At 43.5% G+C, this 15,307-nt stretch overlaps 3 protein-coding genes across 4 annotated transcripts in view; 2 read left to right on the forward strand and 1 right to left on the reverse strand.

Moving 5' to 3' along the window:
- RPL35A (ribosomal protein L35a) overlaps positions 1 to 3,807 on the forward strand; it is a 5,717-nt gene extending 1,910 nt beyond the window's left edge. The window contains exons 4-5 of the mRNA XM_011978713.1: positions 1,226 to 1,370; positions 2,943 to 3,807. Coding sequence (XP_011834103.1) covers positions 1,226 to 1,370; positions 2,943 to 2,966 — 169 coding nt within the window. The 3' untranslated portion in view covers positions 2,967 to 3,807. The remainder of the gene's footprint in view (positions 1 to 1,225; positions 1,371 to 2,942) is intronic.
- Positions 1 to 6,717, reverse strand: part of IQCG (IQ motif containing G) — a 68,009-nt gene extending 61,292 nt beyond the window's left edge. Inside the window, exon 1 of the mRNA XM_011978714.1 lies at positions 6,598 to 6,717. The gene's annotated coding sequence lies outside the window, so the exon portion shown is untranslated. The remainder of the gene's footprint in view (positions 1 to 6,597) is intronic.
- A 532-nt stretch (positions 6,718 to 7,249) lies between these two features.
- LMLN (leishmanolysin-like (metallopeptidase M8 family)) overlaps positions 7,250 to 15,307 on the forward strand; it is an 83,708-nt gene continuing 75,650 nt past the window's right edge. The window contains exon 1 of one of the 2 annotated variants that reach the window (XM_011978719.1): positions 7,250 to 7,484. In XM_011978719.1, coding sequence (XP_011834109.1) covers positions 7,266 to 7,484 — 219 coding nt within the window. In that variant the 5' untranslated portion in view covers positions 7,250 to 7,265. The remainder of the gene's footprint in view (positions 7,485 to 15,307) is intronic. The other variant, XM_011978718.1, reaches the window with a different exon arrangement.

The raw sequence follows: 15,307 nt of genomic DNA on the forward strand, positions 1-15,307 counted from the left end.
TTGTTAATGCCTTAAAAATGCGGTTTTTTTTGTTTGTTTGTTTTGTTTTTTGAGACGGAGTCTCGCTGTGTCACCCAGGTGCAGTGGCACGATATCAGCTTATCAGCTCACCACAACCTCCACCTCCCAGGTTCACGCGATTCTCCTGCCTCAGCCTCCCGAGTAGCTGGGATTACAGGCGCCTGCCACCACACCCGGCTAATTTTTGTATATTTAGTAGAAACAGGGTTTCACCATTTTGGCCAGACTGTTCTTGAACTCCTGACCTTGTGATCCAGCCACTTTGGCCTCCCAAAGTGCTGGGATTACAGGCGTGAGCCATCGTGACATTGCACTTTAGCCTGGACAACAAGAGCAAATCCTATTTTCTTCACCCACTCCAAGCCAATTAAAATCTCTGGGAAAGGGTTTTAATCATTGCCCCACCTTTTCTTCTACAGCCAAGAATAAATTTTAAGTCAGGTTCAGTGACTCACACCTGTAGTCCCAGCATTTGAGAGGCCCAGGTGGGAGGATTGCTTGATGCCAGTAGGTAGAGGCTGCAGTGAGCTATGATTCAGCCACTATACTGCAGCCTGGGTGACAAGACAACCCTGTGGTCTTTAAAGGAAATATATATAAAGTCGCATCCTTTGTACATTGCTGGAACCTCAGTGGTTTCTCTCATTCAGTAAAAGCCCGTCATTAAGGGCTCCATAATTCTCTTATCTCAGCAGGGATTAACCCCTTGGTGTCTTCAGTCTTTCCTCCGGTCAGAACACACCTTGCTTGGCCCCAGTGCCTGCGCTAGTCATCCCCTGATCACTTCCTGGCGCTTCTCCCCCTCCTTTCCAGTCTTTGTTCCATTGTCACCTCAGTGAGACCTTCCTTGGCTATTTAAAATGGCAGGTAATTCCTCCTTTCTGTACACACAAACATCCTCTCACCTGTCCTTTTGCTGTTTTTTCAGTATTGCCTCTGTTATCATCTGACGTATGTATTTCCTTACACTTGGTTATCGGTTTTGAAAGGGATTTTTATTTTATAGCTGCTGTGTTTTACAGAAGGGCCTGGCATACAGTAGGTACTCGATAAGTATCTGTTGAATGAATGGTGTTCCAGGCATTTAAAGTTTCTCAGGTGATGAAGTGGGTAACCAGGGTTGAGCCACTCGTCTAGAGATCACCTTGAATTTGTATCCAACTATATTGGCCTGTATTCCTCTTCTTTCCCTTTTTAAAATCAGCAACACAGTGACTCCAGGCGGCAAACCAAATAAAACCAGAGTCATCTGGGGAAAGGTAACTCGGGCCCATGGAAACAGTGGCATGGTTCGTGCCAAATTCCGAAGCAATCTTCCTGCTAAGGCCATTGGACACAGAATCCGAGTGGTGAGTATGGTTTTTAGCAAAACGGACAGCTGATGAATCAGACTGAGGTCAAGGTGTTGCACTTTGACTTCTGAGGACTTGTGTGATTGTGAAATTGACACCAGTAAATTATGCTGCAAAATTTGTGTATTGCAGAATGCTGGGGAGAAATAGTAATTGAAAGAATAGGTGTTTGGTGTTTTGTTTTTTGTTGTTGTCACCCAGGCTGGGGTGCAGTGGCATAATCACAGCTCACTGCAGCCTCGACCTCCTGGGCTCAAGCAATCCTCCCACAGCCCCCCAAGTAGCTGGGACCATAGGCATGTGCCACCACACCCAGCTAATTTTGGGGGTTTTTGTTTTGTTCTGTTGTTTTTGAGACAAGGTCTCACTTTGTCACGCAGGTGGGAGTGCAGTGGCATGATCTCAGCTTGCTCCTGACCTTTGCCTCCAAAGTTCAAGTGATTCTCGTGCCTCAGCCTCCTGAGTAGCTGGAATTACAGGCGTATGCCACCATGCCCAGATAATTTTTTGTATTTTTTGCAATGATAGGGTTTGTCCATGTTGCCCGGGCTGGTCTTGAACTCCTGAGCCCAAGTGATCTGCCCATCTTGGCCTCCCAGAGTGCTGGAATTACATGCTTGAGCCACTACAGCCAGCCTTGAATAGTTTTCTGGTGAAGATATTTATTGGGCACTGAAGTAATTGCTAGAAAGCGACAATTCAGCAGTTACTCCTGGCATAATTGTTAATATTTTGCCATTTCCATCATGTCAGTCTTGTTAGAACAGGTGTTAGTAGCTTTGTTGTGTACATGAAGAAAATAGACCCTCATGTTCCTAGGTCTCAGGTCTTTGGTGCCAGCCTTGGAGTTTAAATTTTTCTCAATTTTCTCTTGTAATTTTTCTCAAATAGTTCCTACTTTTTCTTCAGGGTCCATTTTGGAATGTAGACTGTATATTCTTGGGACCAAGAATATATGCATACCATGTATTCTTGGGGCCAGGGGGACTGTTGAACCCTGCTAAGTGGTTCATTGGGGTTTATCAACAGAGGCGGCTTTTCCTCTGTCTTTGGAAGAAGCAAAATTAAATGTATCTTCAGTACATGTTTTTCTCTCTTTTTTTTTCTGAGACTGGGAGTCTCACTCTCGCCAGGCTGGAGTACAGTGGCGGGATCTTGCTTCACTGCAAGCTCCCAGGTTGAAACGATTCTCCTGCCTCAACCTCCCGACTAGCTGGGACTACAGGCACGCACCACCACGCCCAGCTAATTTTTGTATTTTTTAGTAGAGACAGGGTTTCACCATGTTGGCCAGGATGGTCTCGATCTCTTGACCTTGGGATCCACCCGCCTGGGCCTCCCAGAGTGATGGGATTACAGGCTTGAGCAACAGCACCCAACCAGTACATGTTTTTTAAGAGTGCTGGTTCTTAAGGTATGTTCACATAGAGACTGAAGGCTGTAAAAACTTTCCTTTCTACTAGAACATATAATTGGTTGCCTTTCAGAGATATATCCATATTACGCTTCTTGATTTGTAGACTTATATGTAACATTCACCTAATGTTTTGTGTTCTTTTTTCCCCACAGATGCTGTACCCCTCAAGGATTTAAACTAACAAAAAATCAATAAATAAACGTGGATTTGTGCTCTTGTATTTTTGTTAAGTGGATTAAAGAACTTACTACCTTAAATTGATTTGCTACATGCTTAAAATGATGGAGGTTTCCCGGCATTTTTGGAGTACAAGGAGATCAGAGACGTGACGAAAATTACGGGGCGAGTTCAGAGATTTAGAAGGGAGCGGGTTTTAATTCGAGTATCTTTGACAGAGTCTTGCTCTGTTGCCCATGCTGGAGTGTAGCGGTGCTCACTGCAGCCTCACATTCAGAGGCTCAAGCAATCCTCCCTTGGCCTTTGAAGTAGCTGGGACTGCAGGTTCATGCCACCATGTCTGGCTCATTTTTAAATTTTTTGTAGAGGGGGGTCTGACTCTTGCCCATGCTGGCTTCAAACTCCTGGGCTCAAGGGGTCCTCCCTCCTTGGCCTCCTGAAGTGCTGGGATTAGAGGTGTGAGCCACCACACCCTGCCAAATGCTTTGTAATACTATGCATTTGTTCAGTACAGATTGGGAAACTTAAAATATGGAGATTATATTGATGGGCTTTGGCAGTTCATTTGGATAGACTGGGATGAGAAGCTCTTGGGAATTGTGACTAGACAAAGCATTCCAGTATATTAAAATAGAATTGAGCCATATTACTCCACTCATAAAAAGCAGTCCTATAGTAGATATGTGGAGGTTGGGAATAGTGCACGGAAAGGTGGCGGCTTTCTTTGGCTTCATGTTTTAATCTGGTATAGTGTAAGATTGCACTTTAAGGAAGTAAGTAGCTCTCCCAAATATTTTAGATTTCTTGGGAATATGCTAAAATAAAACAGCTAAGGCATCAGTTTTGCAGTATGGTGTAGTTTTTTTTTTTTTTTTTTTTTGAGATCTTGTTTTGTTGGTCGGGCTGGACTGCAGTGGCATGATTACAGCTTACTGCAACCTCCACCTCCTGGGCTCGGGCAAACCTGCCTCAGCCTCCTGAATAGCTGGGGCCACAGGCATTTGCATCCACACCCAGTTAACTTTAGTTATTTGTGGAGATGGGCCTCACTATGTTGCCCAGGTTGTAGATTTCTAATTGATGCAGTAACAGTCCTTCCCCCGCCACCCCCCTAATGAGGGTTATTGATGTCTAAAGCACAGGTAGTTTTTTAAATTAACAGATCTTTAAATTGCACTGAAAAATGTCAACAAGAAACTGGGAGTTTGCCCCCAATCCCTTTTGCAGTTTTGAAACATGTATGGGTTCTCTTGTCTATGCCGCAAAAGAATTAACATGCTGGAAATGTATTAGGGAACGAGGGTGAAAGAAAGGACTAGGTGGGAAGAGCACATTGGCTGTTGTGTTATTTGGTCTTTCATCTGGAGGCAGGACTGAGAAGGAAAATGTAGTAAGGGAAAAGAGTAGGAATACTGTCCCAGCTTTTCCGCTTCCCCTTCCTCTAGTAACCATCCTGTTACAAATCTGCTAACCTACTAAGAGGGTAATGAGATATACTGACGCAAGAGAAAACAAGAAGTCCTCTCCCAGAGGTCCCTCTGTCACATCGGCAGTCCTAAGAAAGGTTCGGTCAGTCCAATGGTGGAACGTAGGCCAAAGTTGCCATTGTTGGAGTCCCGTGTTTCATGGACAGGGGCTTTTATTAATGCTCTGCCAGGCTCATTTATTAGGATTGTGGTTTTAAGGCAAACAAAGTGCATTGATGCTGTATTCACCAGAAGTAAGCCATACTTTTTCATGGTCAAAAGTTGGAAGTTGTATATTAGAATGCTGATGAAATTGAACTTGGGAATTACGCAGTCAGCGGGAGGAAGTGCTGATCCTGGACACCCACTCCAAAAGGCCAATATAAGCTAAAAGTACCTATTGTGTTCATTGTGCCAGTTAAATAGATGTGATCAGTACTCTTGGGGTATTTAGGGATAAAGGCATGTGGGTATCCTGACTACATAACATAAAACTATAAAGTGTAGAAGAAATACGGAGGCATCTCAGAGGAAATGGCAGGAAGATTTTAGGAATACAAGTAGCTGACTGGAAAGTCCAGAAAACTCAGAAATGCCACATAAGACGTCTCTTGTACTGAGGATCTTAAGATTGTTCTTGTGTGTAGTAACAATGTCACTGAAGAACTTGATTCACAGGAAATTTTAAAATTTACTCATTTGAGACAGGGTTTCTGTTGCCCAGCCTGCAGTGGTGTGATCATAGTTAACTGCACCCTTGAACTCCTGGGCTCAGGCAATCCTCTGCCCACAACCTCCAGAGAATCTGGGACTACATGTGCATGCCACCCACGTCCAGTTAATTAAATTTTTTTTTCGGGGTCCCAGGCTGGTCTCTTAATTCCTGGCCTCAAGTGATCCCCCTGCCTCCCTGCCTTGTTCTCCTAAAGTACTGGGATTACAGATGTAAGCCACCATGTCCAGCTCAGATTAATATTTTACATCCCAGTGGCAGCCCAGTATAAACAAGGGAAAATCAGGTGGGCTTTTCAGTCTCAAATGGCTAACATTCTAACATGTTTCTGGCTATGGGGGCTGGATGGGTAATGGTGCATTTACAAAGTTCGGGAACCAGGGGATGGTTTTGTGGGAGGAGCAAAAGTTGAATTTGAGGAAGCGGTGAGATGTTAATCGACATATCCATGAAGACCGATGGGTATTTCAGGTCTGAGTTAGGCATTTGGAGAAGTGAATGGTATTCTGAGTAGAATAGATGAGAGGAATGGAGGTGCTTACACAGTAAGTGGTAGGCATCTGAGCAAAGCGGGGAAAACAAAAGGTTGAGACCTTAGGGTAACTCGAGTAACTTACATGTGCAATGGCAAATGAGACTCGAGCAAATACATGCTCTTCCTTACCCAGATGATGCAGCATTTGTAAATAATAAATTTATAATTGTTTCTGCTCCCATACCGAAATTAAGTCAAAAGTACTTAAGTCACCGTTGCCAAAGTCCCGTGGTTTACAGGAAAGGGCTTGCGTGGCTGGTATTTGTTCACTATGCCATTGAAACAGCTTTGGCTCATGGCTGTAATCCCAAACACTTTGGGAGGCGGAGGCGGGCGGATCACCTGAGGTCATGAAGTTGAGACCAGCCTGGCCAACGTGGTGAAACTATGTCTCTACTAAAAACACAAAAAGTCGGGAGTGGTGGCAGGCGCCTGTAATCCCGGCTACTCGGGAGGCGGAGGCAGGAGAATCGCTTGAACCCGGGAGGCAGAGGTTGCAGTGAGCCGAGATTGCGCCACTGCACTCCAGCCTGGGCGACGAGTGAAACTCAGTCTCAAAAATAAAAAAAAAGAAACAGCCTTTCCTCAGCGTAACAAACACTATTGTAACAGCCAGGAGCTTAGGATGACTGGTTCCACTCTTTATTCACAACAGCAGTTTATTTGTGGTACTGTAGTGGAAAGGGCACGTTTCCTAAGTTACAAATGTGGTTTGGAATCCCACCTTCCACTAGTTGTGGGATGATACACACATTATTTAGTGACTATTCACTTGTAAAATGGTAATACTTAAGACACCACCCCATCCTCATATCTGAGTCCGTAATCTCCACCCAGTCTGTAACTTGAAGTTTTCCTTCGTTCCTACCCCTTCATTTCCCAGTATAGTGGTTTACCTATTCAATTCCCGTTGCATGACTTCCAGCTCAGTGTCTGAGTTCGTAGTTTTACTTCTTAGTGTCATGAGCCACTGGAATTTGTCCCAATTTCCCATTTTGTGTAGTTCCTCACGGCTCCCAGGATCTCCCTTATCTCAGGTGCAGTGGCAATTCTTGGTTGGAAACTAAAAGATGGAGTTGAGTAAAATAGTAAAGTGTGTATCATTGATTTTTACAGGAAATGGCCTTAGTCAAGTAAAGCGCCTAAAATTGGTGACTGAGGATAAGTAAACGAAAGTATTCCACTCACCTTTTCCTACAGAGGACTACACTGAAAGATTTTGCAGAGGGTTGAATGTCCGTCTAAACACCTGGCACCTAGTAGGTGCATATCACTTTGGTAAACGAAAGAACTGGAAAACTGCCTCAGACACCCACACACGGCCAACGCCCGCGCGCCCTTCCTCCTCCCACAGCCCCACTCACGTGGGCCTCCAGACGGCATTTATTGGCCGGCTTCGCGCAACGAGACGCGATGGACGTGATCGCCGCCCTCATCTTCTGCCGCGAACTTCCAGCGGGCGACGCTGTCCAATCGGAAAGCACCTTTCCGCCGGCGGGGGCCTCCGTCTGCCCCGAGCGGCGAGGGGCGGGGCCGGCGCGGGCGCAGAGGCGTCACGCGCTCCATGGTAACGACGCTCGGCCCGAAGATGGCGGCCGAGTGGGGAGGAGGAGCGGGTTGCTCAGGCTCAGGCCCGGGCCGGAGCCGGTGGCGCTGGAGCGGGTCTATGTGGGTCCGAAGCGTTTTACTCCTGTTGGGCGGGCTCCGGGCCAGCGCCACATCTACTCCCGTCTCCTTGGGCAGTTCCCCTCCCTGCCGGCACCACGTCCCCTCTGACACTGAGGTAGGGCGACAGGGGCGGGAGCGGGCCCTGTCAGGGTAAAGTCGTCCAGAAGGAGCAGGCGTAGGAGGTAGTGACTGGGAGAAGGTGTCCTGGATGAGAAAGCGAAATCGGGGCAGAGCCTGAACTCTTACAGGCCTGGGACCCGCTCTCAGCTCCCTACACCCTGCAAGTTGGCTGTTAGGCGCTCAGAACAGTATCACTTCTGTGCGGAGGGTTGTGCTTAGCAGTAGCCCTGGAGAAGTGCTTTTCAAACTTGAGCGTGCATCACAGTCACCCGACGCACACGGTCCAACACAGATTGCCGCCCCCAGTCCCCCACTTAGTGACTCAGTGGGTCTGGGATGAGTCCCCAGATTGACAGTTTACGTTCCCAGCTGGTTGGTGATGTATGCTTGTCCGGGGACCACTTTAGGAACCGCTGACCTGAAGTTTCGGGAAGATAGTGAACGGAGAGCCAGACAGAGGCGTTGGGGGGATGTTGGGGGCTCACTGGAGACAAACTTCAGGTTTCTTTTCACGTTGTGTCGTCACTCTGTTTGCTTTACCCGATTCTTCTGCTCTGGAAGTGCCTGCCGGCCTCCCGTCCCATTTTTCTCCCTGCTTAAATACTTTGCCTCATTTCAAGTTCCCCAACCTCAAGGCAGCCTGCCGAAACTCCCACAGCGGAATATTCTTTTCATTAAAAAGTACATCGTATCTGTACTCCCTCCTGGCATTTAACCAAGTACTGCTATGTGGTAATGGCTTATTTTTTTAGGCGTATCTTGCCTTTGCAGTTAAATTGTAAGGTTCCGTGGGATGAGGTTTGTGTTTCATACTTTGATTCCTTCACAGTATTTAGGTCAGAGGTGGGTCCACGATAATCCATATTCCTTGAGAAAAGGAGGGAGAGTACCTGGGGGCAGGGCTGCATGCTGATACACACACGTTCAGTTCAGTCCAGAAATCTAAAGACACTCATTTTTATGGTAATTTCCCAAAATGTTACATGCATACTCTTCATAACCAAGTGAGCCAAAATATTAACTTCGGAGTTTATAGCTTTTTTGCAGCTTTTATCATGACACTGCACTTTGACTCAATTCTTTAAAAAAAAGTTTCCCACAGAACCCTGCACTTCTCTCTTTTAATTTGGATTAAAATAAGAGAAAGAGTCCTGGTCCCTAATACGTTTCCCTGGTTCCTCATAGAGTATGTAAGTACCCTGTCGTCCTCACCATTCTCCTTGCTTTAACGTGGACACAAGAGTATAGGCAGGAACTACAGTGTTCACTGTGGTTATGCTAATGACTACACCTCTGTTCAATGCTTCTGGGAATTACAGTAACTTTTTTGTTTTTGGTGGTAGTGGAGAGCTCCAAAACAGTTTACGTTTTAACTTGTTCACAACTAAAACTTGGAAGTTTTGTTTTTACCTTTTATTATGCCGGTACAAACAACATCAGAATAATGTAATGAACCCCCATGGACCCATCACCTAGCTTTAACACCTAGCTTGAAGGTTCTGCCATTCTTGTTTCATATACTTTCAGCCATTCCCCAACCCCCTACTTGAGTTACTGTTCTTTTGAAAAGTTTTTTGGTAAAATTTACATATATTGAAATGCCTCAAATGTATCCATGCACATTCACATAAAGCATACAACCCATCACAACGTAGAACATTCCCACATCTCCAGAACGTTCCCTCCTGTCCTGTGCCAGTCACCTGTCCACCTCAGGCAACTAGTTTTCTAATTTTTTTTTAAATACTAGATTAGTTTGGCCAATTCTAGAGCTTCGTGTATATGAATGGAATTATATGGTATGTACTCCTCTGTATTTGGCATTTGCTCAGCATTATGTCTGTGAGATTTGTGTTGTATGTGATAGTAATTTATTCCTTTGAATTGCTGAGTATTCCACTGAATACCTATATCACAATTTGTTTTTCCGTTATCTTGTGCAAAGATGGGTATTTTGGTTGCTTCGAGATTTTAGCTATTATAAATAAAGCTGCTGTCAATATTCTTGTACGTAATTTTTGTGGATATATGTTTTCATTGTTCTTGGATAAATACCTAGGGGTGAAATTACTGAGTGAAAGGGTAGGTGAATGTTTAGAAAAAATACTAACCCTTTCTCCAAAATACTGTACCATTTTACACCCCCATCAACAAAATATTAGTTATGGTTGCTGTATATCCTCACCAACAGATGTCCTTTCTAAGATATCTTTAAATACCCCAGGTCATAAAAATATTCTCATGTGTTCTAGAAGCCTTCACTTTTAGGATTATGATTCATCTCAAATTAATTTTTATATATGATGTGAGATAGGGGATCAAGATCCTTTTTTTTTTTTTGCCCCATATGGGTATTCAGTTGCCATATGTACCTCAGTAATAAATATTTAAATCAGACAGTATTGTAAGCCTTCCTGCTTTGTTCTTCCTTTTCAAAATGATTTTGACTATTTGAAGGCTTTTATATTTCCATATAAATTTATGTATTTATTAGCAGGGGGAGGCTCAAAGACAGATCAATATAAATTTTAGAGTCAGCTTCTCAGTTTCTTCAAAAAATCCTGATGGATTTATGATTCAGACTGCATTTACTCTATAGATCATTTGGAGATAATTGACATCGAACGGTATCAAGTCTTTCAATCCATGAACATAATACATGTTTCTCCATTTATTGAGGTGATGCATGATTTCTCTCAGCAATGTATAGATCTTGCATTTTTTCTTCCATTTTCTTTTCTCTTTTTTTGTTTTTGTTTTTGTTTTGAGACAGAGTCTTGCTCTGTCACTCAGGCTGGAGTGCAGTGGCAGAATCATAGTTCACAGCAGGCTTGAACTCCTGGGCTCAAATGATCCTTCTGCCTTAATCTCCCAAGTAGCTGGGACTACAGGTATGTGCCACCACACCTGGCTAATTTTTTATTTTTTGTAGAGACAGAGTCCAGGCAGGTCTCGAACTCCTGGTCTCAGGCGATCCTCCTGCCTCGACCTCCCAAAGTGCCAGGCTTACAGGCATGAGCCGCCGTGCCCAACCGGATCTTGCATGTTTTTTGTTAAATGTTTTCCTGAGTCTTTTATTTTTTGATGCCGTTGTTAGTGGAATTATGGTTAAAGTTTTCCAATTGTTTGCTGCTAGTATGTAAAAATACACTGCTAGTATGTAAAAATAATTTTTGTATATTAACTTTGTCTTCTGAGACCTAGCTAAACTTGTTTATTCTAGTAGGGTTTCCTCCCTTTCAATTTTTTATGTTAGCAATGTATTAACTATAAATAGGAACAATTTTTGTTGTTGTAGTTTTGTATCATTTATGTATTTTTTCCCCCTTATTGCTCTGGTGAGGACATCCAGTTCCAGGCTGAGCAAAAGTGAGATAGCGCACCTCCTTGCTGTTTGTTCCTGATCTTAGGACCAGTCCTTGACCATTAAGTATGATGTTAACTTTACATTTTTTTATAGGTCCCTTTATCAGACTGAGAAAGCTCCCTTTGGTTTCTGGTTTCCTGAGGGTTTTTATCCTGAATGGGGACAAATTTTGTCACATGCTTTTTGTTTTTTTCTGGTAATTATTGAGATAATCATATAGCTTCTCCCTTTATGAACTGTTCTGTGGTAGATTACATTGCTTTTTCCAGTAGGAAATCAACATTGCAGTTTTGGGATAAACTTGGTCATGTTGGCTTTGGCAATTTTCTTTAATGTTTGTTTCTATTTCATTGTTTTCTGTTCTTTGTTATTTCCTCTTTCTACTTATTGTGGATTTAGTTTGCTCATATTATTAGGTGGAAACTTAGATCACTGTTTTTTAACCTTTTTTTCCTTCTAGTGTCAACATTCAAAGATATAAATTTCTAAGTACAACTTTATCCGCTCTTCACAAATTTTGACACTTGGCATTTTAATTATCATTTAGGTTAAAATTTTTGGTTTTTTTGGTTTTTTGTTTTTTTTGAGACAAAGTCTTGCTCTGTTGCCCAGACTGGAGAACAGTGGTGCAATCTCAGCTCACTGCAACCTCCGCCTCCCGGGTTCAAGCGATTCTCCTGCCTCGGCCTCCCAAGTAGCTGGGATTACAGGCGCCTGCCACCACGCCTAGCTAATTTTTGTATTTTTAGTGGAGATGGGGTTTCACCATGTTGGCCAGGATAGTCTCGATCTCTTGACCTCATAATCCGCCTGCTTCAGCCTCCCAAAGGGATTACAGGCGTGAGCCACCACACCTGGCCTAAAAAAGTTTTTTAAGAGACAAGGTCTCGGTTGGGTGCAGTGGCTCACGCCTGTAATCCCAGCAGTTTGGGAGACCAAGGCAGGTGGATCACCTGAGGTCAGGAGTTTGAGACAAGCCTGGTCAACATGGCGAGACCTGTTTCTACTAAAAATACAAAAATTAGCCAGGCATGGTGGCGGGCACTTTTAATCCTAGCTACTCTGGAGACTGAGGCAGGAGAATTGCTTGAATTCAGGAGGTGGAGGTTGTAGTGAGCCAAAATTGTGCCACTGCACTCCAGCCTGGGCGACAAGAGCGAAACTCTATCTCAAAAAAAAAAAGAGACAACGTGTCCCTCTGTCACCCAGGCTGGAGTGCAGTGATATGATCATAGCTCACTGCTACCTCGAACTCCTGTATTCAGACAGTCTCCCTGCCTCAACCTTATGAGTAGCTAGAACTTCAGGCACATGCCACCACACCTGGCTAATTTTTTATTTTTAGTTTTGTAGAGACAGAGTCTTGCTACGTTGCCCAGGTTGGTCTTGAACTCCCAGTTTGAAGCAATCCTCCTGCTTCAGTCTCCCAAAGTGTGGGGATTACAAGCGTGAGCCACTGCACCTGGCCAAGATTATTTTATTTATGGTTTAGAATATGATCTATCCTGTTTAATTTTTCACATGTACTTATAAAGAATATATATTCTATAGTTATTTTTATTTTATTTTATTGTTTTAGAGATGGGATCTCAGTATGTTGCCTGGGCTGGTCTCGAGCTCCTGGACTCAAGCAGTCCTCCTGCCTTGGCCTCCCAAAGTGCTGGGATTACAGACATGAGCCACTGTACCTGGCCTATTCTGTACTTACTGAATATAGGTTTCTATACATGTTAATAAGTTGAGGTGATTGATACTTTAGATTTTCTCTATTAAAAATTACTGGCCAGGTACAGTCACTCATGCCTATAATTCCAGCACTTCTGGAGGCCAGGGTGGCAAATCACTTGAGCTCAGGAGTTCAAGACCAGCCTGGGCAACTTAGTGAAACCCTGTGTCTACAAAAAATACAGAAATTAGCTGGGTGTGGTGTTGTGCACCTGTAGTCCCACCTACTTGTGGGGGCTGAGGTGGGGGGATCACTTGAGCCCAGGAGGTGAAGGCTGCAGTGAGCCAGGTTTGTACCACTGTGCTCCAGCCTAATAATGACTATATTAATTCAAGAGAAAATAGGTGTATTTAGCTTGCTTGTGGTTCAAGCTTACATGTGTATCTCTTCATTTTCTTGCATTTACCTGTGTGTATGCATGTGTGCTTGTGCATTTTAGGCATTACAATATATATCTTTTGTTTATTGCATGTTTTTATTTTTGAGACAGAGTCTCTCTCCATCGCCCAGGCTGGAGTGCAGTGGCACAATCTCGGCTCACTGCAACCTCCGCCTCCTGGGTTTAAGGAATTCTCCTGCCTCAGCCTCCGGACTAGCTGGGATTACAGGCACCCGCCACCATGCCTGGCTAATTTTTATATTTTTAGTAGAGACAGGTTTCGCCATATTGGCCAGGCTGGACTCAAACTCCTGACCTCAAGTGATCCACCCACCTCGGCCTCCCAAAGTGTTGGGAATACAGGTGTGAGCCACCACGCCCAGCCTATTACAACTTTAATGTTAATATTATCACACATGTCTGGGGCGTGATGTTGAATAAGAGTGGGAAGAGTAGACATCCTTGTCTTATTTCTGATCTTAGAGGGAAAACATTACCTTCCACTATTAAAAATATTAATTGTGGAGTTTTTGGGTAGGTATGCTTTATAAAATTAAGAAAATTCCCTTCTATACCTAGTTTGCTGAGAGTTTTTTAAAAAAATCGTGGATGGATGTTGAATTTTGTTAACTATCTTTCCTGCACCAGTTGATACAATCATGTGGCTTTTCTTCTTTTCTCTGTTTATATTATGAGTTACATTGATTGATTTTTTTGAATGTCAAATCAGCCTTGCATTCTTGAGATGAACCTCACTTGGTGATGATTTATTACCCTTTTTATATTTTGCTGGGTTTGAATTGCTAATATTTTGTTGATGATTTTACATCTATATATTTTTATTTTTTTAGAGATAGGATGTTACTCTGTCATCCAGGCTGGAGTATAGTGGCACAATCATAGCTCACTATACAGTCTTAAATGACTTCGCTTAAGCAATCCTCCTGCCTCAGCCTCCCAGTTAGCTAGGATTACAGGTGAGAGCCACAACACCTGGTTCGTTTATTTTTATGTTTAGTGGATATGGGGTCTTGCTGTGTTTCCCAGTCTGGTCTGGAACCACTGGGCTCAAGGAGTCTTCCTACCTTGGCCTCCCAAAGCTCTGGGATTGTAAGTATGAGCCATTGCACATTTACATCTATATTAATAAGGGATATTGATCTATAGTTTTTTTAAATTTTATTTTTTCTATTTTATATTTGTGTTTTTTACCAACTACTTGCAAGGATATTGGTCTGTAGTCTTCTTTTCCTCTGTAATAATAACTTCAGGTTTATCAGGGGAATCCGCCCCCAATATTTCAACGTAGGTTCTTTCTGTTTTCCCTAAGTGTCAGCTGGCTGAGAAATAGAAAGAGTACAAAGAAAGGAATTTTACAGCTGGGCCTCCGGGGGTGACATCATATATTGGTAGGACCGTGATGCCCACCTGAGCCACAAAACCAGCAGGTTTTTATTAAGGACTTTAAAAGGGGAGGGGGTGTACGAACAGGGAGTAGGTCACAAAAATCACATGCTTCAAAGGGCAAAAAGGAGAACAAAGATCACATGCTTCTGAGGCCAGTAAAGATCACAAGGCAAAGGGCAAAGCAAAGATCACAAGGCAAGGGCAAAATTAGAATTACTGATGAGGGTCTGTGATCGGCTGTGCATGTATTGTCTTGATAAACATCTTAACAGAAAACAAGGTTCGAGAGCAGAGAGCCAGTCTGACCTCAAATTCACCAGAGTGGGATTTTTTTCCCCACCCTAATAACCCTGAGCGTACTGCAGGAGACCAGGGCGTATTTCAGTCCTTATCTCAACCGCATAAGACAGACACTCCCAGAGCAGCTGTTTATAGACCTCCCCCCAGGAATGCATTCCTTTCCCAGGGTCTTAAATATTCCTTGCTAGGAAAATAATTCAGTGATATCTTCCCTACTTACACATGCATTTATAGGCTGTCTGCAAGAAGAAAAATATGACTGTATTCTGCCCGACCCTGCAGGCAGTCAGACCTTATGGTTGTCTTCCCTTGTTCCCTAAAATAGCTGTTATTCTGTTCTTTTTCAAGGTGCACTGATTTCATATTGTTCAAAAACACATGTTTTACAATCAATTTATACAGTTAGATACAATTATCACAGTGGTCCTGAGGTGACATATATCCTCAGCTTATGAAGATAACAGGATTAAGAGATTAAAGTAAGACAGGCATAAGAAGTTATAAGAGTAGGCTGGGGTGATGGCTCACGCCTGTAATCCTAGCAGTTTGGGAGGCTGAGGCGGGCAGATCACAAGGTCAGGAGACCGAAACCATCCTGGCTAACACGGTGAAACCCCGTCTCTACTAAAAATACAAAAA

Source organism: Mandrillus leucophaeus, unplaced genomic scaffold (assembly GCF_000951045.1).
Source record: "Mandrillus leucophaeus isolate KB7577 unplaced genomic scaffold, Mleu.le_1.0 Scaffold199, whole genome shotgun sequence".
Lineage (NCBI taxonomy): Eukaryota > Metazoa > Chordata > Mammalia > Primates > Cercopithecidae > Mandrillus > Mandrillus leucophaeus.